Source organism: Necator americanus, chromosome V, assembly GCF_031761385.1.
Source record: "Necator americanus strain Aroian chromosome V, whole genome shotgun sequence".
Classification (NCBI taxonomy): domain Eukaryota; kingdom Metazoa; phylum Nematoda; class Chromadorea; order Rhabditida; family Ancylostomatidae; genus Necator; species Necator americanus.
Window position 1 is genome coordinate 30,824,827 of NC_087375.1, and position 27,982 is coordinate 30,852,808.

The window sequence follows — 27,982 nt, forward strand, 5'->3', positions numbered from 1 at the left end:
TCTCATTAAGTCAACGCCTTTACCTGGGCCGTTTGTTTTGCGTTGCCAAAGTCTAAGGTTTCTATTTTTGCTCAGTAATTTCCAGTGATGGCATCAGCGTACTGCTTCTCTATAAAGAACTCCTCGCTGAAAAAAAAGCTGTTAAAATATGTTTAAACCCTGCAGCGTATTAATCGGCATGGAATGCGCCAATGCGCTTGGTTGCAGCTAGGAATCGTTGATGTTTTCTGGACGCAAGTTGACCTTTACAATGGCTTGTGGAGCCGACCTATCAGGTTAGTGTTTTTACACTTTTTTACAAATGTGGTGCCAGTTTATCAACTCCGGAGGGATGAAATTCTTAGTTGACTCTAGGGCGGTTCGAACCATCGATAAAGCAGCTACAGTCGGGCCTACAGTCGTCTGCGCTGCATCCGCTTATAAAACCATTAAAATGAGTAGGAGAAATAGAATATTGCGTACTCGGACGTGCAGGGTAGATGAGATTGCACAAAACTCTGAGTCTTAAAATCCTTGAAAGACTTACTTTAGAAAAAACGCGTTTGTTCTCATTATCTCCACTTCTTCAAAGGAGGTAGGATTGTTTTTGAAAAGGCTTGAGAAGTAATTGACGATCCCGCTATCCGTTGCGCCTTAATTGGTTGTGCACCAATATCTTCCTAAATTCATATTTCCTGATGCATTCGACTCCCAAAAACCTAACAAATTCTCTTTTTAAAGAATTCTCGGAGGCATTTCTCCAGTACTTCAGGTTTCTTTCGACCATCTCCATACCCAAATCAGCTCTGTGGCATTATCATCTCGACTATATCCCGATTGAAAAACAAGGGCCGAAAATGTTCCTTTTCTTTTCTTCGACAGTGCACTTTTATGATTAGTTACAGCGAAATTCAGCAAAAAAAGACTGGCTTTTTGTCTGTGTGCGTATTTTGATCATTGAGAAAAGAACGCTCACAACGTGTTAGCAATGTGGAAGTCATAAAAGCATAGTCATAAATCCTTTCTATTAATAGAACGTTTTTATTCCTTTGGCATGGAAGCTCAGCACTTTCTCTCGCAAATGCTTCTGTCTCTAAACGTATTACATAGGCATTTGGCTCCGTTAATGGATGAGAGAGCGAATATTTCAACAGAGTATAAATAAGGTGTTGATCGGCAGTGCTTTTCATCTATTTATCTTCTTCATAACCTTCTTGCAACATATACTATCCTATTTTGTAAAAGACAATTCCGGTAGCCATTTGGGAAATTACAGCGGTTTTCAGTTTTTGAATGTTTCTTCATGCAGATATTTTCACAAGAAACATATTATTTTGCTGACAACACACATTTCCACACTGGAAGCCTCATAGAGCAGTTCTAAAATATTAGAAATAACGAATCTACGAGAGATACGAGAGGTGCACTTCCTTACCTCCTTGTGCCACACACTCATCATAATACATAGAGAACGTTTTCAAATTTTCTAATTCGTTTTCTTGCTCTTAGTTTAAAAGAACCTTGACCAAATATTCTTTTGCGGTATGTATTTAATCATTTCATTCATAATAATTAGAACCCCGATGGTGGGTGTAGCGAAAAGGGTAAGAGATCCGCCGTGGCCGCACGGTTGATGGTTCGAAATAGTCGTAGCGCCCACCAAGCCTTCCCGGCTCAAAAAATTGGCATCAGAATTGTTTGAGAGGATAGAGGACACGGACGTGGTCATTGGCTGGGCCCCTCTAGTTATTTTATAGGCGCATCCCAAGTGGACACGCAGGAAACTTCATTCTTAACCCTCTTAACTGGACCTTTCTTCTGTGATATGCCTGTTCGTACAACTAACGATTAATAGTTAACGAATCTATATTGTAATTATGATAGTAATTCGTTCATATATATGTTGTTAGGTACAGACATTCAATGGATGGACATGTCAACATCTTGTACGCTCTAACTCATCTACTGGCTCCGCCCCAGTTCCGCTGTTCGTTTTGAGAACTGTGTTGGTTTGAAATAAGTGACCAATTTTAAGGAGATTCCACTGTCATCGAGCAGATATCGTGAAGCAGATCAGGTCACGATGGTTGCACCTATAACCGCCAATGAGTAAGGTTTCCATATTTGGAAAAGGTAGTAGAAGGAGCTGTGCGTATGAGTAACTTTTCTTCACGTACCACAAAGTGGTACGAGTTGAGAATAAAGATGTTTGTTTTACGACAATTTTGAGTTACACTTTGTTTTTTTTTCAGCGCATTTCTAAATGCGGAAATGGATCTTGGTTTGAATATGCTCCGACAATCACCTACAACTGAGCAACTGGTCGTTTCACCAATTTCCATCATTTTCGCTCTTGCTATGGTTCAGGCTGGTGCACGAGGGAAGACAAGGACGCAAATCAACCAAGTTATTTCCAGTGGTACGCGGCCATCATAATTCAACAACAAATTTCATAACGGAAGAAATGGAAAATTATGATAACGTAACCATATCATAATTTTCCATTTCTTCCGAATCGAGTACCTAGAAATGAAAAAGAAACAAATATTGTTACTGAGAAATTTTAGCGTCCATACATAGCAAATAGGTAAATCAAGCGAATAAGTTAGATCTGAAATAGAACTGCTGCGACCAACCATTGGTGGATCTCGCACCAACTCTTCTTTCGGGACCTCTGTTTCATAGAATGATTTTCTTTTCTACTCTAATAGCTTTCCAAAGGTTTCAAATAGTGTTAATTTTGTAGAAGTGGAATTGGGTTATCCTTGTTGAATGTAGCGGACGTTTTCATCCGCTCACGAACAGCTTTCGTTAGAAAAAGATAACTATTTTCATTGTTGGTGACGGGAACCTGTATGTAGTTTGCTACTTATCGAAAACTTTGGGTATCAATGTACATGGTCGAGTGCATTAGGAAATATGAATTCAGGAAGATATAGATGTAAAGCCAATTAAGGCGCAACGGATGACGGAATCATCAACTACTACTCAAGCCTTTCCAAAGACATTTCCATCTCCAACGAAAAAGTGGAGACAAGGATAGCGAACGCGTTTTTCCTAAAGTAAGTCCGTCAAGGATCTTAAGGCCGAAAGTCTTTGTGCAATCCCATCTACCCTACATGTCCAAGTTCGCAATATTTTATTTCTCCTACTTATTTTAATGGTTTGATAAGCGGGCGCAGAGCAGACGGCAGTGGGCCCGACTGTAACTGCACTACCGATCAATGGTTCGAAACTGCTTTAGAGTGAACTAAGAAGTTCATCCCTCTGGCGTTGATAAACTGGCACCACATTTGTCTAGAAGGATAAAAACACTAACCTGATAGATCAGCTGGCCCCCGCAAGTAATTGAATGGCCAACTTGCGTTCACAAAACATCAACGATTCCTAATTGCAGTCAAGCGCATTGGTAAATCACAAGCGGATTGATACACCAGAATATAGACTTCTTTTCACACTTTTCTGTTCAGCAAGGAGTTCTCTATCGAAAAACAGTACGCTGACACCATCACTGGGAATTACTCAGCAAAAGTAGAAGCCTTAGACTTCGACAACGCAAAGCAAACGGCCCAGGTAAAAGTGTTGACCTAATGAGATTACAAGTAACACTATGATTAACAGAAAATTGACGAATTTGTAAATGACGCGACGGTGGGCAGGATAAAAGATATTGTCGAGGAGAGTACAGTAAGAGGTGATCTTTAACCTTTACTTAACTCAGTTACTATCATTCAGCAGCACAACGGAAAGTTTAAGGCGCCAATTCTCTCATAATTAACGCCATTTATTTCCACGGTAAATGGCAGCACGAGTTCGACAAGTTTGATTCCAGAAATTACCCATTTCACAGCTCCGCAGTGAAACAAAGGAAAGTGGGTATCATTTATCAGGACTCCTCATCGGTACTGCCTCGGTAATCTAATGAATCCAGATAAAATTTATGAATGAGGAAGGAAAGAAACGGTACTACGCTGAGGATGAAGACATGCAAGTCCTGTCTTTACCTTATCAAGATGCATCATACGCTTTCAATATTCTTCTTCCAAAGAAAAAGTAAGTAATAGATGAGAGATGTAGATGCTGTGATGTATTTTGTTGATAGTCGAATTTAAGCAACAGCCAAGATTGTTAACAAAATTTATTACGGCTAACGTTTCGGCGTTGTCGCTTCGTCAGAGCCTTAGTAGCCGCGTTGCCGTGATGTTAGCGGATATCCGCGTGGTGCTATCGCTCCGCGAGCCCCGCGGATAACATCATCCGCTAACAACAATCTTGGCTGTTGCTTAAATTCGACTATCAACAAGTTGCAATCTCTATGCCAAGATTCAAGGAAAGTCGAACTTTCGCACTGCTGTGATGTATTGTTTATCCTTCAGATTTGGTTTAGAGGAACTCAGAAAGAAACTGAACGGCACTACCATAAAAAGGGTGCTTTCGCAGCTTGAGTCAACGATGTTAGGGGAGGTAAAATTAATGTTTTTTTTGTCAATGAACACTAATGAGAATCAACTGTGGCAACGTTTTTGGAGCCGCTATTCATTTTCAGATCTCTATCCCAAAAATGAAAATTGAGACCGATTACAAACTAAAAGAAGCCCTGATGGCAATAGGTGTTACCGAAATGTTTTCTGACGCTGCTGATTTGACAGGAATCACGAGGTCACGGCCACTGAAAGTTTCGAGTGCTGCACACAGAGCACTCATTGAGGTGAGGTTGGCTACCACCTAAGTGAAGTAGTCAGACAATTACAAACAAATCAAGTTATGAAAAGTAACAAGAGTAGGAGTTTAGCTAAAACTAAACTTAAAGAGAGACATCTTATTTATTTAATTATATTTTAGTGATCAGCAATGTAGCAAAAATCAAAAACAATTTTCTGTCATTTTGTCGTTAAACAATTTTGTCATAAGGCGACGAATTATTACAGGTTGACGAGGGGGGAACTACCGCTGCTGCAGCCACATCCGTCAGATTTATACTAACGTCCGGCAGCATATATCCGACAAATTTCATTGCAGATCACCCGTTTATTTTCATTCTAACTAAGAATCATAACCCTTTATTCATGGGACAGTTTGTTTGAGGAGAGTTTGTGAATCTATTACACATAACTTAATGCCTGTATTTACAGTTATGCAGTAAAGATTCTGAAGCAGAAGACTTCCAAGTCCATTTGAACATTTTCAATTCGGTTGTTGAATACGAGGCTTCCATTGACTTGCTTCGGTTGCACCCAGGGCTACTGTTGACGCTTATGAGCATCTAAACCTTCGGCCATATACCCTACGTCCGTGCCTGGAAAACTCAAAACCATAAGCGATTTAACCTTCAGTTTCATCCTCCAGCGAAATGCATTGATATGCTTCACATACTCAACTATCAACATATCGGCTAGTGCTTATCCCATGTAATAAGAATGGAACAGTAGCAAAACACCTATCACAACCACTAACCACAAGGATTCATAGCGGACCTATTTGCCCAATCCGTAGATCAAAACCATAAGAAGGAGAGTTCGTTTGTGATCCAAACGCAGTCATTCTTTCTGTTTACTTTTGGACATTATGTATTTACCAGTCTGAATGTCCTGCCAAAGCCTTACTTCAAGCTTTCTGTGGTGTTCGTTTCGCGAAAAAGTTTCATGAAAAATACTAAAATGAAACAATGGAATGAAATAGAATAGTACTGGCATTTTCTGTGAAATTAGAATTGTGTTTTTCTAAAAACGGTTTCTTTTTCCTATAAAATTAGGCAAGAATTTTCATAGTTTTCTCTCCTAATGTGTCAGTTTAAAATTTAGAGAACATTCAAACTTTAGCTTCATGCACTCTTCCGATAACAATGTAATCACCATCATGATACATAATAAAAAATATAGTAGTAGTAATAAAAATAGTAGAATAGTACTTAGATACTATGATGGGCCGTCATCACTGGACGTGTGGGCCCCAGCACCTCTTCCACTCGTTTCGTTCCCTCGCCATTCTCCAGGATGTTCTCAAGTTTCGTGAGTGACGTTGACGAGATCCTTGAGCCGTTTCCAGCTGAGCTCTCAGCTGCTCCATCTGTGTAGCAAACACGTCACCCCATCTCGTTGGCAGTCTCCTTCGAGGGCGTTTAGCATCTCTTAGGATCCACACTAGCGTTCTTTTAGTCCATCTATCGTCGATTCTTCTCATGATGTGACCGGCCTATCTATGTTTTGCTTTCGATACATATTCCGCTGGGTCGCGAAGAGGGGACATTCCTCTTAAATCGGAGCTGCGAAGATCGGCTAGGTATTGTGTGCGCCGGTTAAACTTCAGAAACTTCGGTAAAATCTTTAATCTCTCAAGGGCTCTGTGGGTAGTAAGTAGCTTTCTAGACGTGGCAGAGGTGTCTGCCCACGTCTCCGCTGCGTAACAAAGCGCTGGAAGAACTGTCGAGTCGAACAGATGGGCACGAGGATCTTGGTCCGTCAGTTGGTCCGTAGCTTCCCTGACGGCTGCGAATGCTGCCCTCATTCTTCTATTCAATTCTTCCTTCAAGTCGTTTTCCATATTCATAGAATATCCGAGGTATACGTATGACGAAGTTTCCACGATTTTGAAGCCTTCAAGTTGTACACCTCCGTCCTCGCAGTAGGCGTTCTTCATGAACTGTGTCTTCTTTCTGTTTATTGAATTAAGCATATCGGACTGTAGTTCCGAAGGTCCTCTCGGTCACCGCTCTCATGGATAACAACGGTTTGCGAGGTGTTCCACTGGTCTGGAATCCTTTCTTTCTGAATGTAGGATGTCATGTGCGCTGCTAAGTTTACATGAATTGGATGGCCAACAGCCCGAAGGAGGTCTGCTGATATAAAATCAGGTCCGGGGGCTGTGCCAGGTTTCGTGCTCTTGATAGCGACTCATACTTCCGAAGGGAGAATCCGTGGAAACTTCACCAGTGGGGATAATCAGGCTTGACACAGGAGTTGATGAACGGAAAAGGTTCGAGTAGAACCTCTCCGTAATGATTTCCATCTCACGACGAGAAGCCGTGCGAGTCCTCTGCAAGGCTGCTAACGGAATATTATATTCGCGGGGATCCCTGCGGCACTTCTTTAGACTCGTTCTTCTTTGTTCTGCTTTCAGAATCTTTTTCTGCCTGTATTTCAAGAGATCCTACTGCAACGCTTTTCTGCAGCTAATGTTTGCTACTAACCGCTCAATGTGCGATGCACTCGGATCAAGCCCAACAATTCCTTGGTGGTCTTCGAAATTCGATCCAAGTTTGTTGTGCGCGGCTTCGAGGCACGCTCAGCACAGGCTCGTAGTCCTCTGAGCAGGATCTCGTAGTCCACGTTTGGGTTCTCCTCGATGTGCCAGTCACCTTGGTACAAGGAGTCCTCGTGAACGTAATCGTCGTAGACGACTTCTTTTCTCCTTCGTTGCCGATAGCAGATTTCCTTTTCCATCGTGTGGCTAAATCGTATTTTCGCACGAAGGAGACGGTGATCGGAACCACTACAAAAGGATACTACTGAGACGTCAAGTCAAGACCACCTCCGGTTAGTGAGTATATGGTCGATCAATGCGCGAGTCGCGCCGTTGGGCGATTCCCATGTCCACCGACGATAATCTTTTTCCATGAAAAGAGAGTTCCCATGAAAGAGGCGAGCGGCGGGTAACATCCCGGTGAGACGATTGCCATTTTCATTCCGGTCCCCAAGTCCAAATCTTCCAATCCTGTATTCATTTTCTGTGACCTTTCCTAGTTTTGCGTTGAAGTCTCCGACAACGAATTTGTAGAAGGACATCTCGTTGCGGATTACTTCCTCCAGCTCCTCGTAAAACTCGCCCAATTCGGATTCATCAGTTGCTGACGTTGGTGAGTAGCAGTTGATGATATTGATGGGTTTTTGGCGCAGAGGGGGAGGCGAAGAATGGCCAGACGAGGTGACAGGATCTTGTGAGAATCGATAAGATGGACGACAGGTGGGTGCACAACAAAACCAACACCGCCTACATTTCGCGACGGAACCTTCTCTCCACGAATGATGAGTGTACCGTCATTCATCTGTCGTACGTCGCTGTTTCTGCACTTGGTCTTCTGCAGAGCAATCACGTGAAATTTGATACGCTCTGCAGCTGGGAGAAGGGCATGCAGGTCAGCGTCTGTGGACACTGTTCTCGCTTTGTAGGTACACAATCTGAGACAGTCTCCATGGCGAGTCGTGCGAGTGTCACCTTGGTCCAGAATCAATGACGTCCTGAGCAACCTGAGATCTGATCGCCTTTCACCGGTCGCCATACCGTCCGACGTCTGAGACGGCAGGGCCCAGTGTGCAGGATACTCATGCAGTATGCATGATGGAGTGCAAAAGGACTTTTCCCCAAACTAATCAGCCATGCCACGGCGAGCTTAGCTTTCACCGCAGGTCACCAACCTATATGGATCACCTTGCGACATTTTGCCAAGACGGTGGTGAATCTTAGCAGCGATTTACTCTTATCTAGGCTTCCGATTCCTAGAAGTCGGGATGTCAGATGTGTCGAATTCCTTCTCAGCTTGTGAGACCCTGCCGTAGGACCAACCTACGCTGTGCATCGCAGTTCGACGTCCAGAGTCACCTCCACGCCACTATCAGGCGGTAAACCGTTGTAGAGGAAATAGAATAGTACCGGCAATTTCTGTGGAATTAGAATGGTGAATTAGAATTAGAACTTTCATAGTTTTCTTTCCTAATGTGTCAGTTTTACATTCAGGAATCATTCAAATTTTAGCTCCATGCACTCTTCCGATACCAATTTAATCATCATCATGATATATAATAAAGTGCTTACTCCATTTGTGTTTGACGTAATTACAAGAAGAGAGTGAGTTCTACAGCGTCAAATTGTGCCGCCCGTCCTAAAACTGATACTGCTAAGCCCGTTACTATATAACATGAATCATGATCATGATCCGAAACGCCACTAGTGTTCTTCGTGCTATCGTTTCGGACTCTTAGTATAAGATACTAACTTCAACTTCTTTCCTAGTCCGAATATCGGACTAAAAATAATAGCTTCGGTACGAAGAAATTCCGCAATGGACAACATCGACGAGGAACGAGGGTTCGTTGAACACCTTCACGACTGCGCGAAGAAGAATGAGAGTTTTAAAACCACCAAGAGACGCCTGTCTCTTGAAACTCTTGAGCTGATACGTCAGCGTGGACCAGCACGAGCCGCAGGGAACCAAGCTGCAGAGGCGGGGAAAAGCATCCGCTATGACCGTAGAGATTTCGCCAGTCACATGACGAGGTTGACTGCTCTCCGGAACCCAAAAGGGACAGCCATTGCATGGAGAAGGAGGATGGAGAAAATCATCTACGACTTCTACTCTGATCTCTTCGACAGCCATGTCCACTTGCCTCCTCACCATCTGAGGGAAGACGGACAAGTCATTCCAGAGGTTCTACCGTCCGAAATACGACATGCTATCATAAAAGGATAAAGGATAAGGTTTCTGGCGCTAATCAATCCGCTTGGGATGCGCCCCCGCGTTCACTTCAATTCAGAATCGTTTGAGGTTTACGAACGTGTATCTAGCCTATACAATGACTTGCGGTGGCTAGCCGATGTGTCAAGTCAGAGTTTTTATCCTCCCAGACAAGTCTGGTACCAATTTATCGACCCCGGAGGGATGAAAGGCTTGGTAGGACTCTTTACACGGTATCTGTCGGAATGCAAAGTACCTAAACAGGGGAAGAGCAGCAAGACCGTGTTGTTGTATAAAAAGGAGATCCACATGACATCGGCAACTATCAGCAATCTGCTCACTGTCCATCATCTACAAGCGCGTTACAAGAGTGATCCTTAATAGGATTGAAAAAGATTGTATGAAGGACAGCCATGCGAGCAAGAAGGGTTTCGAAAAGAATTCAGCACGATGGACCACATTCACACTGTTTCGAAACTCATCGAGGTATCACGAGAGTACAACATGCCGCTCTGTCTCACCTTCATCGACTTGAAGAAGGTCTTTTACTCAGTCGAGACGGAAGTGGTCGCGGAAGCCTTGGACAACCAAGGCGTCCCTACTCAGTACATAAAGGTACTTCGAGGGTTGTGCAGTAACTTCACGACCGGAATTTCGCCATTCTACAAGAACATCATCGTTGACGTGAAGAGGGGGTCCGACAGTGTGACACAACTCCACCCAAAATATTCACAGCCACCCTCGAGAACGCAATGCGAAAGTTGGAATGGGACGACATGGGAGTAAACGTTGATGGTCGGCAGCTACACCATTTGTGCTTTGCTGATGACATCGTTCCGATATCACCTAGCATCAGCCAAGAGGAACGAATGCTGACCGAATTCGACGAAACATGTGGATGCATCAGTCTTCAGCTGAATCTACAAAAGATGTTGTTCATGCGGAACGGATGGATCTCGGATGCCCCATTCACGCTCAACGGAACGAACATATCCGAATGCACCAGCTACGTTTATCTGGGTCGGGAACTGAACATGATGAACGACCTGACCCTCGAGCTGGGCAGGAGGAGACGAGCAGCTTGGGGAGCGTACAAGAGCATCGAGGATGTAGTGAAGAAGACCAGGAACACCCGGCTCCGTGCTCACCTCTTCAACACCACCGTACTTCCTGCTTTGACCTATGCTTCGGAAACCTGGGCATTTCGCAAGCAGGAAGAAGAAGTGGTGAGCGTCATTGAACGTGCAATTGAGAGAGTGACGCAAGGAGTATCCCGTTTCACGCAAGTGAGGGACGGGATTCGAAGTTCTCTCCTACGTCAGCGATCGAAGATTAGAGACGCCGCCGCGTTTGCCAAGGAAAGTAAAATAAGGTGGGCTGGACACGTAATGCGCTTTAACGACAACTGTTGGACCAGAGTCGTGAGCGACTGGCTCCCCTGCGATATTAAGCGCACTACAGGAAGACCGCCGACCCGATGGTCAGATTTCTTCACGAAGTCCTTCAAAGAAAAATGTGATGCTCTTTGTGTCCCACGCGAAGGGAGGAAGCACTGGGCTACTCTGGCACGCGATCGGGACAAATGGAAGAATTACTGGCGCCCGCTCGACCAGTTCGAAGATCAACGGGAATCAAGCTGATCAAGGTGACGAAGAGTTCTGCTAAGTAAATGTTTTCGTCACACAAGATAACCAGTGACCGATATGCTTGTCATTGAGCATGCAAACCAATAATCTACGAGTCCTTTCTTCTTGAAATCTCGGCATTGTGAACTGTATTTATGTTTTCCTGTAATGCGAACGAGCGCAAGAAATAAGAAGCGCAATTTCTGGTGCACGCCGTGGCAGTTGCATGCGTCGCGTTTCACCCTCGAAGTCTTTTCCACTCATGGGATTGGTTACATCGTTTCCTTGGAAATTAGAAATACAAATTAAGACAGCCGCTTAAGTATCTGCTTACATTTCACGTAATCTGACCTAACATCTTTACATTTATCAGTATGTCGATGATTTGATGTTCACTCACTCATCATTCCATGGGAAATTTCAGAAAAAAGGAATTAATACGTCGAATAATACCTTCAGACTGCAGCGGCACCGAACCGATGGAGGTACAAAATCATATATGTTTGATAATTCTCCGAATATCGTACTAATACGTTTAGCAAAAAATCTACGAAGTCTTTCATCGAGGTTAATATTTTTTGGAAAAAAGCGAGAAAAGCGATTGTGGAAAAAAAGTCAAGCTTAATTCTGGGGCAGAATTTCCCAGAATATCTCAGTACTGTAAATTTCGTCGGATAGTGAGGGTGAGCGAAGCAAGCACCACAGAAGGTTTGAGGGCCGGGATTAGCCGGACGTTCAGAGTGATACTCAGAGTTCAGATACAAACTCTGGGAAGTATCAAATGTAGTAGCTATGGTATCCATACAGAATCCAGGCTCTTGTAGAGAACAGATTCCAGATTTGCGCACAAAACGTCTAATAGAATCAATAGCAGCTTTGGGGGAGAATTCCAGATCCACTGATTAGCCACGTTCCCCTACCTTTCATCACTCTTATTTCGTAACTTCTATAGGCTACATAGAAGCTTAGCCAGCAGAATACTGCATTCTTCTAAAAGTGAACAAGAGAAAACTTTTCCCTGTAGCAGCAATACTAGGATAGGAGTTTTTTTGTTTGACATCTGCTCAAATCCATAATGTGTCTGGAACTCCCCTATGAACAGTCAAAAAAAAACTCTAGTTTGAGAGACCTTCCATTAATCAAACTTGTCTGGTGTCCCTCAAGTTAACACTTCGAAGGCAACAAAGTTCGATGTCGAACTACATTTATTTTAGCACTTAACCACAGACGGTTGTGACAACAAGATCAGCTCAGCTTGATCATGCGACATTTCTACACATACTGCCCTATAAAAAGGGGGTTCAAATCTTTGCTTAGGACGAAGATGAAAGGATGATCGGCGATGAATTCTATAGCCCGATGTGGTCCCGTCGGTGCGACAGCAGGCAAGTAGTTGCTGTTCGACTCTCCTTCACCTGTTCCATCTTCGGCAACCTGGAGGGACATTTTAGACTGTAGGAATTTAATGTTTTCGAAGAAAACAAATAGAGTAAAGCGAATAAATCTCAAAATGATAGAAATATTAGTGCAAGTGTGGTTGTAAAGACCCTATTTGCACTTAGCAAGCCAACATAAAGCTAACCTCAATAATTGCTTTGTGGGCAGTGGAGGAAATCTTCAGCTGTGATGTCTTTGTGATTCCACTAAGATCACATTTGTCGGAGAACAGCTCACTTATACCAAGTGCTCTCAGCGCAGATTTCAGCTTGAATTCCGTCTCGATCTTTATTTTTGGCAATGAAATCTGAATGACAACGCTACTGCGCGAACTTCCACAAGAGCACCGCATATGAAACTGGGTGGCCTACCGTCATGTAGGTTGATTGAAGCTGGGAGAACGATCTTTGGATAAGGGATCCGCTCAGTTGTGATCTCAGTGCATCGAAGCCGTTTCTGGATGCAGATAATTGTGGGTTCCCTTCACTCACTCACTATCTATTTTTCACCTCTTCTTTGGAAGGAAGATATTGAGCGCGTAGCTTGTGTCCTTGTAACGGAGGGACAACAACTGCATGTTTTCGTTTTCTGTGTAGTAACGTTTCTCATTGAAAATGTGCATGTACTCTACCTGTAACACTCACAGTAGAGACCTCTCCGTTTTCCTTTTTCTAAACGAAGCGGGAGGTGGTTGAATCCATAAACTTGCCCTTCTCTTGATGTTCTCTCCACAATAGAACTCTCCAAATGTATTCGACCCCTTCGCAAACGAATGTTCCCATTTGGAAGTGAAATAGGCAGCACTAATCATGAGAGAGAGCGCATCTAAATAGTACTCCCATTTCAACATGGAGATCACGAAGCTCACGTGTTTTCGCAGACGTTTATATGAACTAACTTTTAATAGAGCTTGAAGTGTTAATATGTTTTATCCGACCAGCCGTTCCATGGCTCACAAAAGCGTCAATTCTCTGAAAGGGGAAAATTACCTGCGGAGTCAGCGGCAGAGTAACAACGATGAGGTTGAAACCTGGTTTGTTTCCTCCTTCTTCCAGAAGTGCAGTGGCCTCACTTTTGAAGCGAATTTTTCGATTATAACCTTTTCGTACTTCTTTCTTACAACGAACTTCTTGCTAGAATAAATCCAATTCTTCCACGGACAATTAACGAGAAGGCTTTGAAACAATCGAACAATAGATGTTTTTGTTACCCATCCACGAAGAGTCCGTTTGCGATTCTCATTTTCGCTCCATGTCTTGAATGTAGCACGTTTTCCGAAAGACTAGAGTAATACTTGAAGATGTCTACATCGCTCGCTCCTGAATACTTTTTTCTGCGTTCAGAGATCGAGACGAGAGGAAGGCTTCACGAAGATCAGATGACACTCCGTTCGCTCGGTCCTTCGCGTTTTTCGTGTTCCTTACCTTGAGAAATCGCGTTGCTGATTTGAGTCTTTGTCACACCTTTTGCACCGATTTGAATCGTTGCCAAGGCGAGAATCACGGATACCGGGGAGATGACCACTGACTCACTGATCGATGACTGACGGAGCATCGTCAGACCGAAGTCAGTTTCCGCTCGTAGAAACATGCTGAACAATTATTAGCATTATGCTGGAATAGACCATCTTCAGTGCCATCCGACGTAAATTTCCACCAACCTGCTCTGGTTCTTTGAGTACTGCAAAGAGGTCATTTCGAGTGCCTGTTTGAGGTGTTCAGCCACTGACCAAACCTACCTCTACAATGTCGCTAAAGACTATACATTTATTCATCAAGGTTTGGTCAAGATTTTTATCACAACTTGTGTCGTAATTCGCAGAGTGATGAGAATGCGTGGAAGGAATATTTTTGCAGCAACTGTTTTACAAAAATATGTTGGATCTTTGGAATGATAGGTCTTCGTTGAGAAGATGAAGATTGACAAGAAGAAGATGAAAATATAGAAGAGGACCAAAAGGGAGTCTTCTGTTTACCTAATATAGAATATATAGATGAATTTGGGAGTGAATATTTTATTGAAAAGGAAAGATCACTACTTTGCGCTCTCTTCAAGTACCTCTTAGGAGACGCGCCAGGCAATCTAAGTGGGGCATAAATAAGATAATGTGGAAGTGTAGGAACTTTGTTTTGGCTTCCCTGCTTTCAATGGTGAACTGTGGCCCTTATAAAGGAAAAGCGAAGCTGGCACGAAGTGAAACGACTATAAGGGATTAGCTTAAAAGAAGTCTCATGTGTGAGTTATTAGTAATACAGAAGTGGAAAAAGCCGAAAGTGCGGGGACTGTGTTCAACAGAGAATTTTTTGGAAAAGAAATCTACCGCTTCGTGCCTCTCTTTTATATTTGTCTAATGGATGGCACGGTTCAGGTGCTAGAGGAAATATCTGGGCCATAGATTAACATATTTTCGATGCTACAGCCGGAAAAGCGTTGATTTTTAGAAATGTGAAGGTAAGCGAAGCTAATCATGCTTTTTTTAGTCTAGTCATGGAAGTTCTAGAATATGCTCCCTTATAGGATGGTGACTCGTTCCAGATGAGGGAAACGCTACAAACATTCCGATCGATTTTCCAGACTGTGAAGAAGGCAGCTGTTTTCGTTCCCGTTGGGCTGCGAGCCGACATTCCAACTATTCTAAAAAAAAACTATTCTAACTACTATAATATTCCAACTATAAAAATGAAGCCATAACAACTCCGCAGCAAAAATAAGATAGGTCAGCATCGTGCGACTTGCATAAGGTAATAATAGAGGGACTACCCAGTTCTGTAGTCCATTGGCTGTAATCTTGTCACGTAGTCATCATAGTCGTAATCACATTAAATGTTACATATATCTGTTAGCCCTGATAGTACCGCTACGCGACCCCTCCGCTAGTCCCTTTGCTGTACTGATCAGCTGTTCAAGGTAAAATTGCAAGGAAATGTCTAAGATCTACCAGGTTTTTCAATTTTTATAGAATTTAGATACGCATAGAGAGAGAAAAAGCAATTCGCAATAAGCGCGCCGCTCTTTCCCTTCCGATCGTAACCCATGTTGAACTCTATCAGCGAAGAATCGAGTCTATGCTACCGTGAAGATAAAACCAGAAAACCTGGTAGCACTCTGGCAGTCCCACTTTCTGGCTCGGTATGTATAGATACAAGAAGGTAGGTCACTGACAAGATTGAAAAAAAAACAAGTAAGAGGTTGATTTTGAGTTGCATCACAATGCACTGTGGCCAAACCGTCTTAGAAAGTTCGATTCACGCCGAGGACGCACAGGTTCAATTTTGGAGCTTTGTACTGGTATGGTGGTATTCATATCATGAATACATAAAACTACAAAGCTCCAAAACTACTGTGGACTATATTGTGCAAAAGTGGTAAACTCCTTTGCTTTTTTCACGTTGAACATCAAAATTCAACCTCCACATATTCACACCATTAGGCCTTCTTTCATAACAACTCAATAACTTAGTTATTGCGAATTTTAAATCTCAAGGTTCTGAAAAAGTGATCGGATATTACCAACGTTATCACGAGACAGTTACCAACCAAAGGGTACACAAAACAACAATCAGATCGTTGTGAATTGCTACTTCAACAGCAGTTCTTCAAGTTACAGTCCCTTAGCGAAATAAGTCGTGCCTCAAAACTAAAGTACGAGTACGTACCTGGTAAATATATAGCCTACAAAATGCTCAAACAGATGAGCCTAGTAGCAACATTTAATTTTATTCATCTCATTTTGTGTCGCAACTTCACTTTAAGAACTAAGCAAATTTATAGGGTCAAGGCGAGTGACAGATACTACTGCAAGGAATTCTAAAGGTGTTTTGTTGGCTTTCACACTTTCTTCTTTGAAGCTGATAGCAATAAATTATAACAATTGTAATGTAAAATTAGAAAGAGTAGAAGATTTGAAAAAAAGGACGAAATTGTCGATGAAAATTCCCAGACAAAAAAATTAAATCAACCAATCAAACTTCTCTTCTGTTGCTCGTTTTTTTTCTTTCCATAGAACAGGTAGATCACATTCATTAGAGCACAGGATGTTTGTGGTGACAAAGATGGGAATAATAATAGATAATGAGATTTCTATAATGATTACGTTCTTATCGAATGCCTTTCTGAAAACTGTGCTACATAAACATTTTGCCAAATTCTTGCTGATCCAAAAGGTCTAAGTTGCTTTGCAAATTACAACAAATTGAACAATTCCGTTTTATTACTTTTTTTCTGGAATAGGCTGTCTTCCGGAAATCTAAGAGCTGCAGAGTCTGCGTCTGTACCTACCCCTATGATCTTTCGTCTGCGAGTGGAAGATGAGTTTATTCAGTTTATTCACTTTATTCACTAAAATTATTTACGTAGGGGCCTAATGCAATATATTTCTGAGCACAAGACTGAAAATAAGTTCAACACACCACATACGACACGACATTTGGCAGAGCAGCCTACGATTACACGAAATTGCGATCGAACTATGAGTATGAGGTTGTTGGAAGACTTCTGTGGACAGTTCTCTTTTCTTGCATTTTTCTCTTGTATTGTTTCCAAGAGTCCAACGCCCTAGTTCCGGAAGTGTTGCCCAACAGCGCGTGACACTTCTTGTGTTTCAATTCTTTAAATAGACTCTAATTTACCGTTGATATCCATTTTTTTGCGTTTTCATTGTTCTCCTAGAAATTTCAACAACTAACCACATCTTTTTTGATAGTTACAGTGCTCACTAGGAAAATTCAACCACAGAAACATGACAGAGTCGAAAGCGATGGTCATTACAGTCTATTATTTTTGGAATAGTTTTGCACAAAATCATTTTCACATCCCCCGTCACCGTATTTGAGAACTTTTATAGGCAAGATTTTACTTTTCATGTTTAGGAATACTGTAATATCGACGGTCTAATATGTCACTACAAACCGTTACTGCAGCAGCAGTCAGAGCCCGCGAAAACTCGTAGGGGTAGCAACCTAAGAACAGTAGTATTATAGTTGTTTCTTTTTTGTGTGGACAGAAATATTACAACCCAGGTAACTGTATCGTAAAACAGAACAAATCAGCAGTGATGGACACATCATGTAAACAAACACACATATTGCGGTAAGTCCATTCTCTGTTACTTGCCCACCACTGCGTGGTTGTCTGTAGTGCAAAGCAGAACTTAGAGCAAACGGATGTGTATACCGAAAAGGTAAGCACAACATTCTGAATGTGTTCAGCCAATTTAGCGCGACACGTCTGCCCCAGTTCAAGTTTCTCACAGGTTGGTACACTTTATTTAATCCCATTACCTCGATCACACCCCTTTGGAGGTTTTTGTCACTGACCTCACGAGTTACGGCGCAAATTATTAATCGAATACCACTGATATCACCATATCACAATGAGTAGGGATCTATCCCCTCGATAACCCCACCAGTGCATGCTTTCCATCACATCTTCTTATGATTTTGCATTCCCATCAGGGTCCTCGTACCTACCGTGAGTATGTACAGGCCATCCAACAGGAGGCGTATTCTAATTTCTACATACACGACGTTACGAATAGAAGTGAGCTCACAACAAAGATGACAGTTTCGGAAGAATTAGGTATTTCTTCTCCTTCTAAATCTGTGTGCTCGGTTCCATCTCGTGATATTCTACTATGTGATGTGAAAACCAGTAGGCTAGTTAAGCTTAACAAACCATATAGATATCAATATTGTACACTGCGTACTGCACGACCATGCCTCAAGGTGGTCCCGAAGATGAACTGGAGATAAGGAGTGCGAGAGGGACATCCTTGATGAATTGTAACCTCTTTGCTATCGTATTTGTTTAGAAGAAGAAGTGACCGCGTCGGTGTTCGTTTCAATCGGTCCAGACGCGGGGAGCCAGAACAAGAATTGGATACGTTCAACAAATCTCCGGGACAAAAGTCATCAACGGCAGCAATGTTGTTGGAGAATTTGTTGCGACAACAAATGCAAGGTAATTGCATTTCATTAATGAATATCAAAGAAAGAAAAAAATACGCATGAATGAAGATGATCACGAAAATCCCATTCATTTTAAGTGACTTACATACAAATAGCCTGAACATCTATCCTAATGGGACTAGATTTAGAGAATTCTCGATGAGCTTTGCTCGTACTAAGCATAATATGTAAAAATATGAGGAATTTTTGAGCACCCTTCGGAATGTTTTTTTTGAGAATCAATACAGTTACTTTTAGTTATCTTTGCTTTAGAAACGTCGCATTGGTGAATATCGAGTTTTTCTTTTGAGACTACAACTGGTAGAAATAAGGGGCTCAAATCAGATAAAACAGTATTCCAGTAGCTCTGGTGCACGTGTCTGCTATTTCAGAAAAAAAAGTTTTCAAAAAAATAGCTGACGCATACAAAAGGAATTGAAATACCCTCTAAGCTTTATTCTTTATGCCTAAATCAAAGCATGAAGTCTTAAAGACGTAAACATCTAAGCCACATTTTTTTCTCTACTCTTCGAAATAGTCTCTTCCTAATTTCCTCCTGCTCAACTATGAAACCAGGCTGTACATGACCTCGCCAATAGATATGAATAGATAGAGTATTCGAATGTATTTTTTTCCATGGAAGTCGGATTTGTCTTAGTCGCCTCAGCGGCGCATAGAAATCGTCTCTTCAATTCTAGGGGAGAAGGATCTGTTCAAGCCAAAACCTGCCATTTTTCTACACACATGACTGTCTATTTTCGCAGAATCAAAACTCATCAGGATATAGCAGGATTTATCATCAAATCAAACATGTTGGAGCTGTCGTAATGAATCATAATTGCGCTGATCCTTCCATCTAATGTCTTTTTGATCCTGCTGGATTTCATCCCGGATTGGTTTCACAGCCATAACCACTAATGTGATATGAAATACGAATAGATAGAGTATTCATATTAATTTGCGTGGAATCCAATTTTTGCCCTATAGCCTGACTTCCAATTGAAGGAAGCATCGCGTTGATAACTCTTCTAAAGGCTGCATACCACGAATCTGAGGTGGTACGGATTTCAGGTGGAATATTCGTATACGGGATCGTAGGTTATTGAGAGAAAGGTGATTCCGTACATTTCTTCCTAACTGCCGTAGAAAACGACCCGGAAGATACGGCTTCGAGCGTTCCGGCGCACTATTTTCCACAAAGAGTTTGATTGGAGCGCGCCAGCCTTGTGCACACGCCGCATCTTTCGGACCGTTGTTTACGGCAATTAGGACGAAATGGACGGAATCACTCCCCTCTCCATAATCTACGATCCCGTATACGAATACTCCACCTGAAATCCGTACCACCTCATATTCGTGGGGTGATGCCTTTGAGGAGGATGTGTCTACGCGTTTACTTTCACTTCAGAATGGCTTGAGGTAAATAAATGCCTACACAATCCCACCCCCTCCCTCCCCACCTCCAAAACGACTTGTGAGAACTAGCCGATGTATCAAGTCAGTATGTTTTTTTATCCTTCCAGACAAGTTTGATGCCAATTTATCTGTACCAGAGGCATAAAAGGCCTCCATGGCACAGGTGCTTGTTTGAACCATCAATCGGACAGTTACACCCGAATTTCCTACCGACTGCGCTACACCCGCCCCAACTTTCAGTTAATTAGGGAAATTTCAACAGGAATTATGTAAAAGTTCTCGGCTTTATGTTGATGAGCGTTGGAGCAGAGTTTTTTCAAGTCTTCAGACATTATTTTTCGAATAAAGAAAGGTGAACTTTCTCAATAGGAGTAAAGGAATCACAAACGTTGAACGTGAAAACTTCTAAGACACCTTCATCCTCCATACGACTTCAAAGAGTCAAACGGATGTCAATGGCTGACGAAAGATCACAGACGAAGTGATGTCTGGCTTTTCCCATCTTTCTTCTCTCTGCAACGGCCTTTGTATCGCGCGTCGGTCATATCGGCTCTGGAAAATGGAAACTTACAAAAGAAAACAATTAAATAACGAGCTGCTACTTTAAAGGATGTAAAAATTCCAGAAAATCGCAACAAAGACTAGAAACAAGCTGATCTTTACGAGTCCTGTGATAAATATCATCGCTTTCAACCACTGCTATTATTATTATTATTATTATTATTATTATTATTATTATTATTATTATTATCATTATTATTATTATTATTATTATTATTATTATTATTATTATTTTATTATTATTATTTTATTATTATTATTATTATTATTATTATTATTATTATTATTATTATTATTATTATTATTATTTTTTTTATTATTATTATTATTTTTTATTTTTTATTATTATTATTATTATTATTATTATTATTATTATTATTATTATTATTATTATTATTATTATTATTATTATTATTATTATTATTATTATTATTATTATTATTATTATTATTATTATTATTATTATTATTATTATTATTATTATTATTATTATTAACAAAGCTGCAAATCCCAAAGCTTAAGCCTACACTGTCTTTGTTCTTAGAAGCAGAGAAACAACCAGAACAACAAAACGGTGCGGTCTTCAAAGAAGGAAGGGCATCTAGCTTCAAGAGCACGAAGGACAAGCAAAAAGTACTTGAAATGGTAGGAGGTTTCAAATGCATGACAATGTCAACGAAATCTCAAGAAATAGGATTAACTTCAGGTTAGCATATGGGTAAATCGTGTGCTAAACACTGGTGCACCAAAGTTAATAGAAGAATTTCGTGAACTTTCAAAATGGAAACCGGAAGGGATGACTACAAAAGCTTTCTCAGAAAATAGACCACTAAACAGGTGACTTTAACAAACAAATGCAGTCAGCAGAAAACTTTCAAAAAGTACCGTACCACAGATATGTCGACGTTCCTTGTCACGACTCCCGGCGCGTGATATTAAAATGGCCAGGCATCGACAACGATTACATTCATGCAAACTATGTCGCTACACCAAGCAGAGATCACCACTTTATATGCACTCAGGTTTGCCCCGTCGACTTCTGCGATCAAAGACGTGAAAAATTGTGAAAACACATAACGACTCAACTCCCCTATAAAATAGTAAAAATGGGCGCAAGGAAAAAAATGATCTTTTGAGACGCTAAGGAAACCTGAAGTAGATAATTGTTAGTTAAAAGTTGTCTAGTATGAACTTCTCTTGACTAACACTATCCAAAAACCTAATCACACCGCAATTAAAAGTAAGAATGCAAGAGAACATGTGGATGTAGATGTAGGTTTCGATCAAAATCTCAGCATTAACTCAGCTGGTATCCAAAGCATCGTAATACAAAACTAGCATTCAGGTTCTCTCGATGTTCAGTCGTATCTCGTAGCAACCGCCTACAAGAGTAAACCTCGTTGTATACATTAACGTCCCTGTACTGATTGACTTGTATTGGGCTTCGGTAGTTGACAGTCTCGTTCTATGTGCCACGCGGGATACAACTTAGCAACTTTATTTGGCACTCCCTCAAACTTGGGTAATCAAACCATGCAATAGTAACAATAATAATGGCAAGTAATACATGAAAGCAAAGAAGAGCGAGCAAAGGATAAACAACATGAAGAGCAAGAAAAATGGCACAACGAACTTTCTGCGACTATTTATACGGTACATTGAGGGCGGAGTAGACTGTTATGATGTCCTGCACATGCTAACACAAAGAAACTCGATTGGCCTGTAAACATCTTTGTCCAAATGAATCATTTTTTGCAGCTGCGAGCCTAAAAACTACAAATTCGGCCGCCAGACCGCGTTAACTCAAGTTAGATCATGAATCATCGATAGACAGAGATTACTATAAGACACGAAAGGCAACAATTGAGCTAATTAGGCATTATCACGTTCGTGATAGTCCCCAGCTCATTTCAGTTAGCTTTTATTTCCCAGCTCCTCCTCTTTAAGCAGAAATCGCTTCCCGATGTGTTCAAATTCGAGAGGGAACCTCGGACGCAACTCATAGTTATCAACTTCAGAAATTTCATATAACAGTCTTCTATGTGGGTTTGAAATTACAAAAAATGTGAGGTAGATGTGAGGGAAAATAATTTTGAAAGACGGCTATGCGACAACCAGAGTGAGAAACACCCATTACGTATAATAGAAAACGACATGGAACATCATCCCAAACTGCAGCGATGGATGGTGCTAGTAGCAGAGGTCCCACCACGATCCTAACCGCTACGTTTCACCGCGCCGCTTACGCAGCAGCGCCGTGCTTCGTGTCGTTTTGACCTAACTATGGTATAATTGAACATAAAAGATTTCCCAGAAGGAATTTTTCCAAAGACTTCTCGTGCACCTGACCCAAAACCAATTGAGAAGGCGAAAACTATAGACTAGAATGAAAAAGGTAGGATTTCAGGGGAAAAGGAAATTCTTGACTCAACAGTACGTCGCAAATGAGGCATGATAGCAGTTATTGGAAAATCTGACAGTGGTAGTGCTCGCGGAAAAACAAGACGAGAGAGGACGCAATGTTCGCATCTTTATATCCCAGTCCCAGTCGCATCTTTATATCCCCAATGTCCTCATCTTTATATCCCAGAAATTTGTTATCTATTCGTTTATATTTAGTTGAGTCAAGGAAATTATGAAGTCTAGTAAAGCGCTAAGTGCCTAAGCTAAGATTGTTCAAAGTGAGGTTGCCTTTAACCGATGCCAAAACGTTCCGACATTAGCAACAGCACATGTTAGCTTGATCGTGGAGATATGACAGTCATCTTTAATTTTTGACCGCATTGTAAATAAAGAGTCCATAAAAGGAACGGAAAAGAAGACAAGCCTAGGAATGAACGCTGCGACTTAATTTTCCACTCAAAAAGTTGCAACCTTCTCGGGACCGTTCCCTAGTATTATTCTATGCAAATTATGGGTCATGTTATTTTAATTATGTATATATATTTCAATGTTTGACAACAAACATGGTTAACAGGGACCACTTGACAACACAATGCAAGCTTTCTGGGCGATGGTGATTCAAGAGAAAAGCGACTATATCTTAATGCTCTGTAACACAGTGGAATGTGTAAGGCTTAGCTCGATATAAATTTGCGTGTTTTTTTTTCTCGGGAAATACTCGCACATGTTATTTAGGACAAGAGAAAATGCGAACAGTACTGGCCTTATGAGGTTGGAGAGGTGATGGTGTTCGGAGAGGATAACGTAGGAAAAATAACTGCAACCTCCATGAAGGTGAGTTTCTCCGACATTGAAGAATCGTATATAAGTGTAGATATAAATAAGATATTATAAGGGTACTAGGATTGTATTATAAGGTGTAATTGATGTAGAAGTGAGCCATCCATTCATTCAGGCTCATCCCATGTCCGAAGAGGACAATTTTATTCGTGTGAGTAAGATCAAGTTGAGTTACAAGGAAAGTGGTAATGATATGTCAAGAACTGTTTATCACTATCACTGGGAAAACTGGCCTGATCGGGGTGTTCCTCCGACAAAACTTACCCCAATTGTGAGTCTTTTTCGACATATAACTTCTATATGTGAACTTAATAAGAATGTTATTCAAAAACACATCAATAGAAATGAGACATACAACCTAATAATCGAAATTTACAAGAAAACCTTCTTGTTTTGAATAGCTCAATTTCCTCTGAGTTTTCTCACAACTTTTTGCTCTTTAAAGGCATCACCGCACGAATTTGGGGTGGTGCGGGTTTCAGGTAGGTTATGCCCATACGGAGTCGTAGATTATGGACAGGAGGGTGATTCCGTTCATTTCTTCCTAGTTGTTGTAAAAAACGGCCCGGAGGATACGGCTCCAAGCGTTTCGACGCGCCATTTTCCACAACAAGTTCGATTGGAGCGCGCCAGCCTTGTGCACCCACCGCATCTTCCGGGCCGTTTTTTACGGCAATTAGCAAGAAATGGACGGAATCACCTTCCTCTCCATAATCTACGACTCCGCATAGGAACTCTCCACTTGAAATCCGTACCACCCCATATTCGTGGGATGATGCCTTTGAGACAGCGTGTCACGAAAGTACGAAAGACGTAGTACGAAAACACCTAAAAGAGTTTGACGTAGTACGAAAACAACTAAAAGAACGTAGAGTGCAAGCTATAGATTAGGGGAACGAGTGTGGCTCCGCTCATCCTCCCTAATCGTCGTAAAAAGAAACGGCGTTCATCTTTAAGAAATCAGCAGCAACGCGCTGCTACCCTTGCGCACACGGCGCATCCAAGTGCGCAGCGGTCAAAAGCCAGTGAGTCCTCCTCGGGTGCCTATTCAAAGGAGACCAATGAATAGATTCGCGAGGGGACCAGAACGTCTACATAGAAGAGCGTCCGAACGTTCCTCGTAGGAACTGAAGAGGTTCTCACGCCGTTTTTATGACGACTAGGGAGAGATGAGCGGAACCACCCCTAATTCCGCAATCCGCGAACTCATCTCTAGCTTCTCCTGCGGAATCCCTCCACGGTTAACACGCTGTTTTTCAGAAGTACCGGTGGGAACTGAGCGGAGCCACGCTCCTTTTCGTGATCTGAAACCCGAACTCTGCGTTTTTTCCTGAGATTTCCTTGCCGTTCCAATTTTATGATGCGCTGCCTTTAATGGAACACTATTTTTTTAATGTGATAAGTTTCAATCCAAATATTATAAGTCACTGGATTTGTGAGCACCTGCAAAAAGAATGTTGCACACTTCATTATTCTAAAACAAGAACAAAAAAGTGTTTCCAAGGAAATTTTCCATTCTTGACTGACATGCCTCAAAGTTTATCCCTGAAAGCCACAAAGTTGTGTGAAAAGATTTTTAGATAGTCTGTCGAATATTTCCACCAATACTTGTTTGTAAATGCAAAGAATAAATAATTGAAAAACGGAAGTTAAGATAGGCCTTTTTAAAAAAGGATAAAAGGCGATAAAGTCACTGGCGTATCAATCCACTTGGGATGCGATGGTGCGCCAACGCGTTTTACTGGAATTCGTAATCGTTGAGGTTTTTGGAACGCGTGTTGGCCTATACAATGACTTGCGGGGGCCAGCCGATGATCAAGCCAGCGTTTTTATCCTCCCAGACAAGTCTGGTACCAGTTTATCGACCCCGGAGGGATGAAAGGCAGAAGGAAAGATGAAACTAGGGCGGTTTCGAACCCTCGACCGTGTGGCTACAACGGACCTCTAACCGACTGCGCCACACCCGCCCTTTTAAAAAAGTACGATTAAAATTCAAAAAACAAGAATAAATAATAATTTTAAAAAATAAAAAAAGCATCGAATACGGAAAAAAACAAAACTTTTTCAAGAACCTACTTGCTGAAGTACGCGGATCTCAAACTCCAATTATCGTTCATTGCTCGGCAGGCATTGGAAGAACAGGGACAATTGTAGCTATCTCATATGTACAGGAAAAAATGCAGAACGGAGTAAATTATTACATATTTCTATCATTAAGGAACTCTTTAGAGAGCTTTCAGGAAGATTGTCTCGCAATGTGTGAATTATTAAAGGAAATACGAACTCAACGAGCGTGCTCAATTCAAAATGCATATGTAAGTTCAGATAGTCAATTCTACTTTGTAGGTACATCAGAGGCACTCCGAGTAGAAAAGAAAAGAAGTAGAAAGTCACGCGAGAAGCTATATAAGTTTGTTACAATTCTATTACACAAAACAACCTCGAGATTCGAGAACGGAGCGACTGATTTAATACACTAGTCTGTCACCGTGCACACAATTCACATGAGGAGTTAACGTATCTTCTCCTCGAGAATGGCTGATGAAAAAATGAGGCCTGAAGGAGGATCGGAGTTTGTAACCAGAACATAAAGACTCATGTACAAAAAGAAAGTAATGGTATTTATAAAGAAAAAAAGAATATTATATTATTTATAAAGAAAAAAGAATATTTATAAAGAAAGTGTTTTTTCCATTCTCTCATGAACAGCACGAGATTGCTATAAGAAACATATCGAAACCATGAAAAAGCCTAAGATGAGGACTCTAACTCGATGCTGTCCGACTGTGTATTCTGGCCAAATCTCAAACGGAAATATTCGCGTGAGGAGCAGTGAAGGAAACTTTGCCGTGATCCTTGCATTTCAATAAACGAGACGAAGATTTGCCTCTGTGAACCTATCACAGCGGCAACTACAACCCTAAACTTCGTATAAAGATAGACCCAATGCCAAAGCAGGAACCAAATATATGGCGAGAACGCTCAACGTTTCAAGTCCGTAGCTCTCGTTTTCGTTAGTTCACTCACAGTAAATCCCGCATCTTTTCTGACTAACCACACTTCCAGCCGAATATTACGCCTTTGCGGAACAGGCATCACTGCTCTCCGATGAAGAAATTTCAGACCAATAAATTCTTAGAAGAAAGGCCATATACGATTGAGTGCCCCTCGGTTACATCGGTCTCTTAGTGCTCGGATATTCCGCCACTCATAGCATCTCACTCTGAAATTGCTCAAAAAATTTCGCGTGGATCACATTCGGCGCTTATTTGAAACAAAAAAACTGGCAAAATTAGAAGAAGAGTGATTTTAATTCATCCATCATTCCCGGAGCTTCTTTCCACGCAATTTTTCCTTCAGAAAATGCAATCGCCCGGTGTTGAAAAAATTCGTTTCTCTCTGAGAGACCAGAAGATTTCAGTTAGTCTTCTGAGGACCAAGAAAATAATTTAAACTGGAGCCAGTTAATAATCTCTATAAAGAAATAGAAGCATATTTTTAGGAACAATATTTCCAGTTGCTTGAAATGCAACGAAAAAAGTCTTTCTGTTTTTTTAAACAAAGTTATCGAGCAAACCTTGTATGTTTTCCAACTAAAAACCCTTACGACACCAATACGCGAACAGATGACATTGACCGTAGAATATCAAGCAGTTCACGTGACCAAGCACATGTTGCGGAGGCGCAAAATTGCAGGCCTGCACTTCTTTGCTGTCTTCGCAAGGTTTCTCCGCTCCTTTTTTCCGTGACCATCGTTTGCGAGGAAAAGAAGTGCAATCAAAGAACAGTAGACGGTCACTCTCATGATTCAGCACGGAAGATCCGTCACTTACCGTAACTCTTTCGTATTGGAACTACTTCTAGCTTATTTCAAATCCGTAAAATTTCCATTCAAGAAAGAAACCGCCAGCAGATCGCTGATTCTCAATAGTTAACAGGATCACGTTGGGTTCGTCGAAAGTTCCATAATTACACTTAAATCTACTTATTTTCAGCAGTACCTCTACGTACATCGCGTACTTCTCGCTTACTTCCTGGAAAAGTACAAAAAACGCTTTCAACATTGCTTGGATAATGGTGGCGAAGAAAAATACCAGCAATGGTGTGCGGATTACAAGAGGATTACCGGCTGCGACTGATTCATAATGTTAAACATTAGGACTAAAAAGTTACCTTCTGTAAACATATTAAAATAAAAACAAACAAATTTAAGTCATGTGATTCTAAATAATCTGCTACAAATTTACACTGCTAAGCCAAAAAAAAACTGAAATGTGGAAATAAGATTTGTGGATGAATGCAGGAAAGGTGGGGAAATAGGTGGTAGT

At 41.4% G+C, this 27,982-nt stretch overlaps 9 protein-coding genes across 12 annotated transcripts; 5 read left to right on the forward strand and 4 right to left on the reverse strand.

Moving 5' to 3' along the window:
* Positions 1-1,562: 1,562 nt before the first annotated feature.
* On the forward strand, positions 1,563-5,246 carry RB195_015722 (uncharacterized protein; the record flags this gene model as incomplete). Of its 2 annotated transcripts, none has more annotated exons than XM_064206571.1 (11): positions 1,563-1,583; positions 2,015-2,088; positions 2,232-2,398; positions 2,936-3,041; positions 3,450-3,552; positions 3,601-3,673; positions 3,736-3,851; positions 3,911-4,032; positions 4,356-4,443; positions 4,526-4,687; positions 4,908-5,063. In XM_064206571.1, 11 exons carry the CDS (start codon positions 1,563-1,565, stop codon positions 5,061-5,063), a joined length of 1,188 nt encoding a protein of 395 aa, XP_064062452.1. The 2 variants fall into 2 exon arrangements, with proteins under 2 accessions (XP_064062452.1, XP_064062453.1); XM_064206572.1 differs by lacking the exon at positions 1,563-1,583 and adding an exon at positions 5,120-5,246 and having other exon boundaries at positions 2,063-2,088; positions 4,908-5,053.
* Positions 5,247-6,171: 925 nt separating this feature from the next.
* Positions 6,172-6,651, reverse strand: RB195_015723 (uncharacterized protein; the record flags this gene model as incomplete). The annotated part of the gene is made up of 1 exon (XM_064206573.1): positions 6,172-6,651. One exon carries the CDS (start codon positions 6,649-6,651, stop codon positions 6,172-6,174), a length of 480 nt encoding a protein of 159 aa, XP_064062454.1.
* Positions 6,652-7,160: 509 nt separating this feature from the next.
* On the reverse strand, positions 7,161-7,418 carry RB195_015724 (uncharacterized protein; the record flags this gene model as incomplete). The annotated part of the gene is made up of 1 exon (XM_064206574.1): positions 7,161-7,418. The coding sequence occupies one exon, from the start codon at positions 7,416-7,418 to the stop codon at positions 7,161-7,163; it is 258 nt and encodes an 85-aa protein (XP_064062455.1).
* A 353-nt stretch (positions 7,419-7,771) lies between these two features.
* Positions 7,772-8,254, reverse strand: RB195_015725 (uncharacterized protein; the record flags this gene model as incomplete). Its single annotated transcript, XM_064206575.1, has 1 exon — positions 7,772-8,254. One exon carries the CDS (start codon positions 8,252-8,254, stop codon positions 7,772-7,774), a length of 483 nt encoding a protein of 160 aa, XP_064062456.1.
* A 780-nt stretch (positions 8,255-9,034) lies between these two features.
* On the forward strand, positions 9,035-9,442 carry RB195_015726 (uncharacterized protein; the record flags this gene model as incomplete). Its single annotated transcript, XM_064206576.1, has 1 exon — positions 9,035-9,442. The coding sequence occupies one exon, from the start codon at positions 9,035-9,037 to the stop codon at positions 9,440-9,442; it is 408 nt and encodes a 135-aa protein (XP_064062457.1).
* Positions 9,443-9,840: 398 nt separating this feature from the next.
* RB195_015727 (uncharacterized protein) lies at positions 9,841-11,067 on the forward strand (the record flags this gene model as incomplete). Its single annotated transcript, XM_064206577.1, has 2 exons — positions 9,841-10,042; positions 10,118-11,067. The coding sequence occupies 2 exons, from the start codon at positions 9,841-9,843 to the stop codon at positions 11,065-11,067; spliced, it is 1,152 nt and encodes a 383-aa protein (XP_064062458.1).
* Positions 10,180-11,067, forward strand: RB195_015728 (uncharacterized protein; the record flags this gene model as incomplete). The annotated part of the gene is made up of 1 exon (XM_064206578.1): positions 10,180-11,067. The coding sequence occupies one exon, from the start codon at positions 10,180-10,182 to the stop codon at positions 11,065-11,067; it is 888 nt and encodes a 295-aa protein (XP_064062459.1).
* Positions 11,068-12,324: 1,257 nt separating this feature from the next.
* On the reverse strand, positions 12,325-14,184 carry RB195_015729 (uncharacterized protein; the record flags this gene model as incomplete). 2 transcript variants are annotated; one of them, XM_064206579.1, is made up of 9 exons in its annotated part: positions 12,325-12,486; positions 12,635-12,796; positions 12,861-12,945; positions 13,134-13,314; positions 13,388-13,460; positions 13,520-13,622; positions 13,700-13,808; positions 13,914-14,080; positions 14,150-14,184. In XM_064206579.1, 9 exons carry the CDS (start codon positions 14,182-14,184, stop codon positions 12,325-12,327), a joined length of 1,077 nt encoding a protein of 358 aa, XP_064062461.1. The 2 variants fall into 2 exon arrangements, with proteins under 2 accessions (XP_064062461.1, XP_064062460.1); XM_064206580.1 differs by lacking the exons at positions 13,134-13,314; positions 13,388-13,460 and adding an exon at positions 12,999-13,120.
* A 1,338-nt stretch (positions 14,185-15,522) lies between these two features.
* RB195_015730 (uncharacterized protein) lies at positions 15,523-27,793 on the forward strand (the record flags this gene model as incomplete). Of its 2 annotated transcripts, none has more annotated exons than XM_064206581.1 (11): positions 15,523-15,638; positions 18,299-18,447; positions 20,956-21,056; positions 21,118-21,248; positions 21,307-21,433; positions 23,389-23,481; positions 23,550-23,648; positions 23,770-23,925; positions 25,724-25,843; positions 25,895-25,969; positions 27,650-27,793. In XM_064206581.1, the coding sequence occupies 11 exons, from the start codon at positions 15,523-15,525 to the stop codon at positions 27,791-27,793; spliced, it is 1,311 nt and encodes a 436-aa protein (XP_064062462.1). The 2 variants fall into 2 exon arrangements, with proteins under 2 accessions (XP_064062462.1, XP_064062463.1); XM_064206582.1 differs by lacking the exon at positions 15,523-15,638 and adding an exon at positions 17,652-17,668.
* Positions 27,794-27,982: the final 189 nt, after the last annotated feature.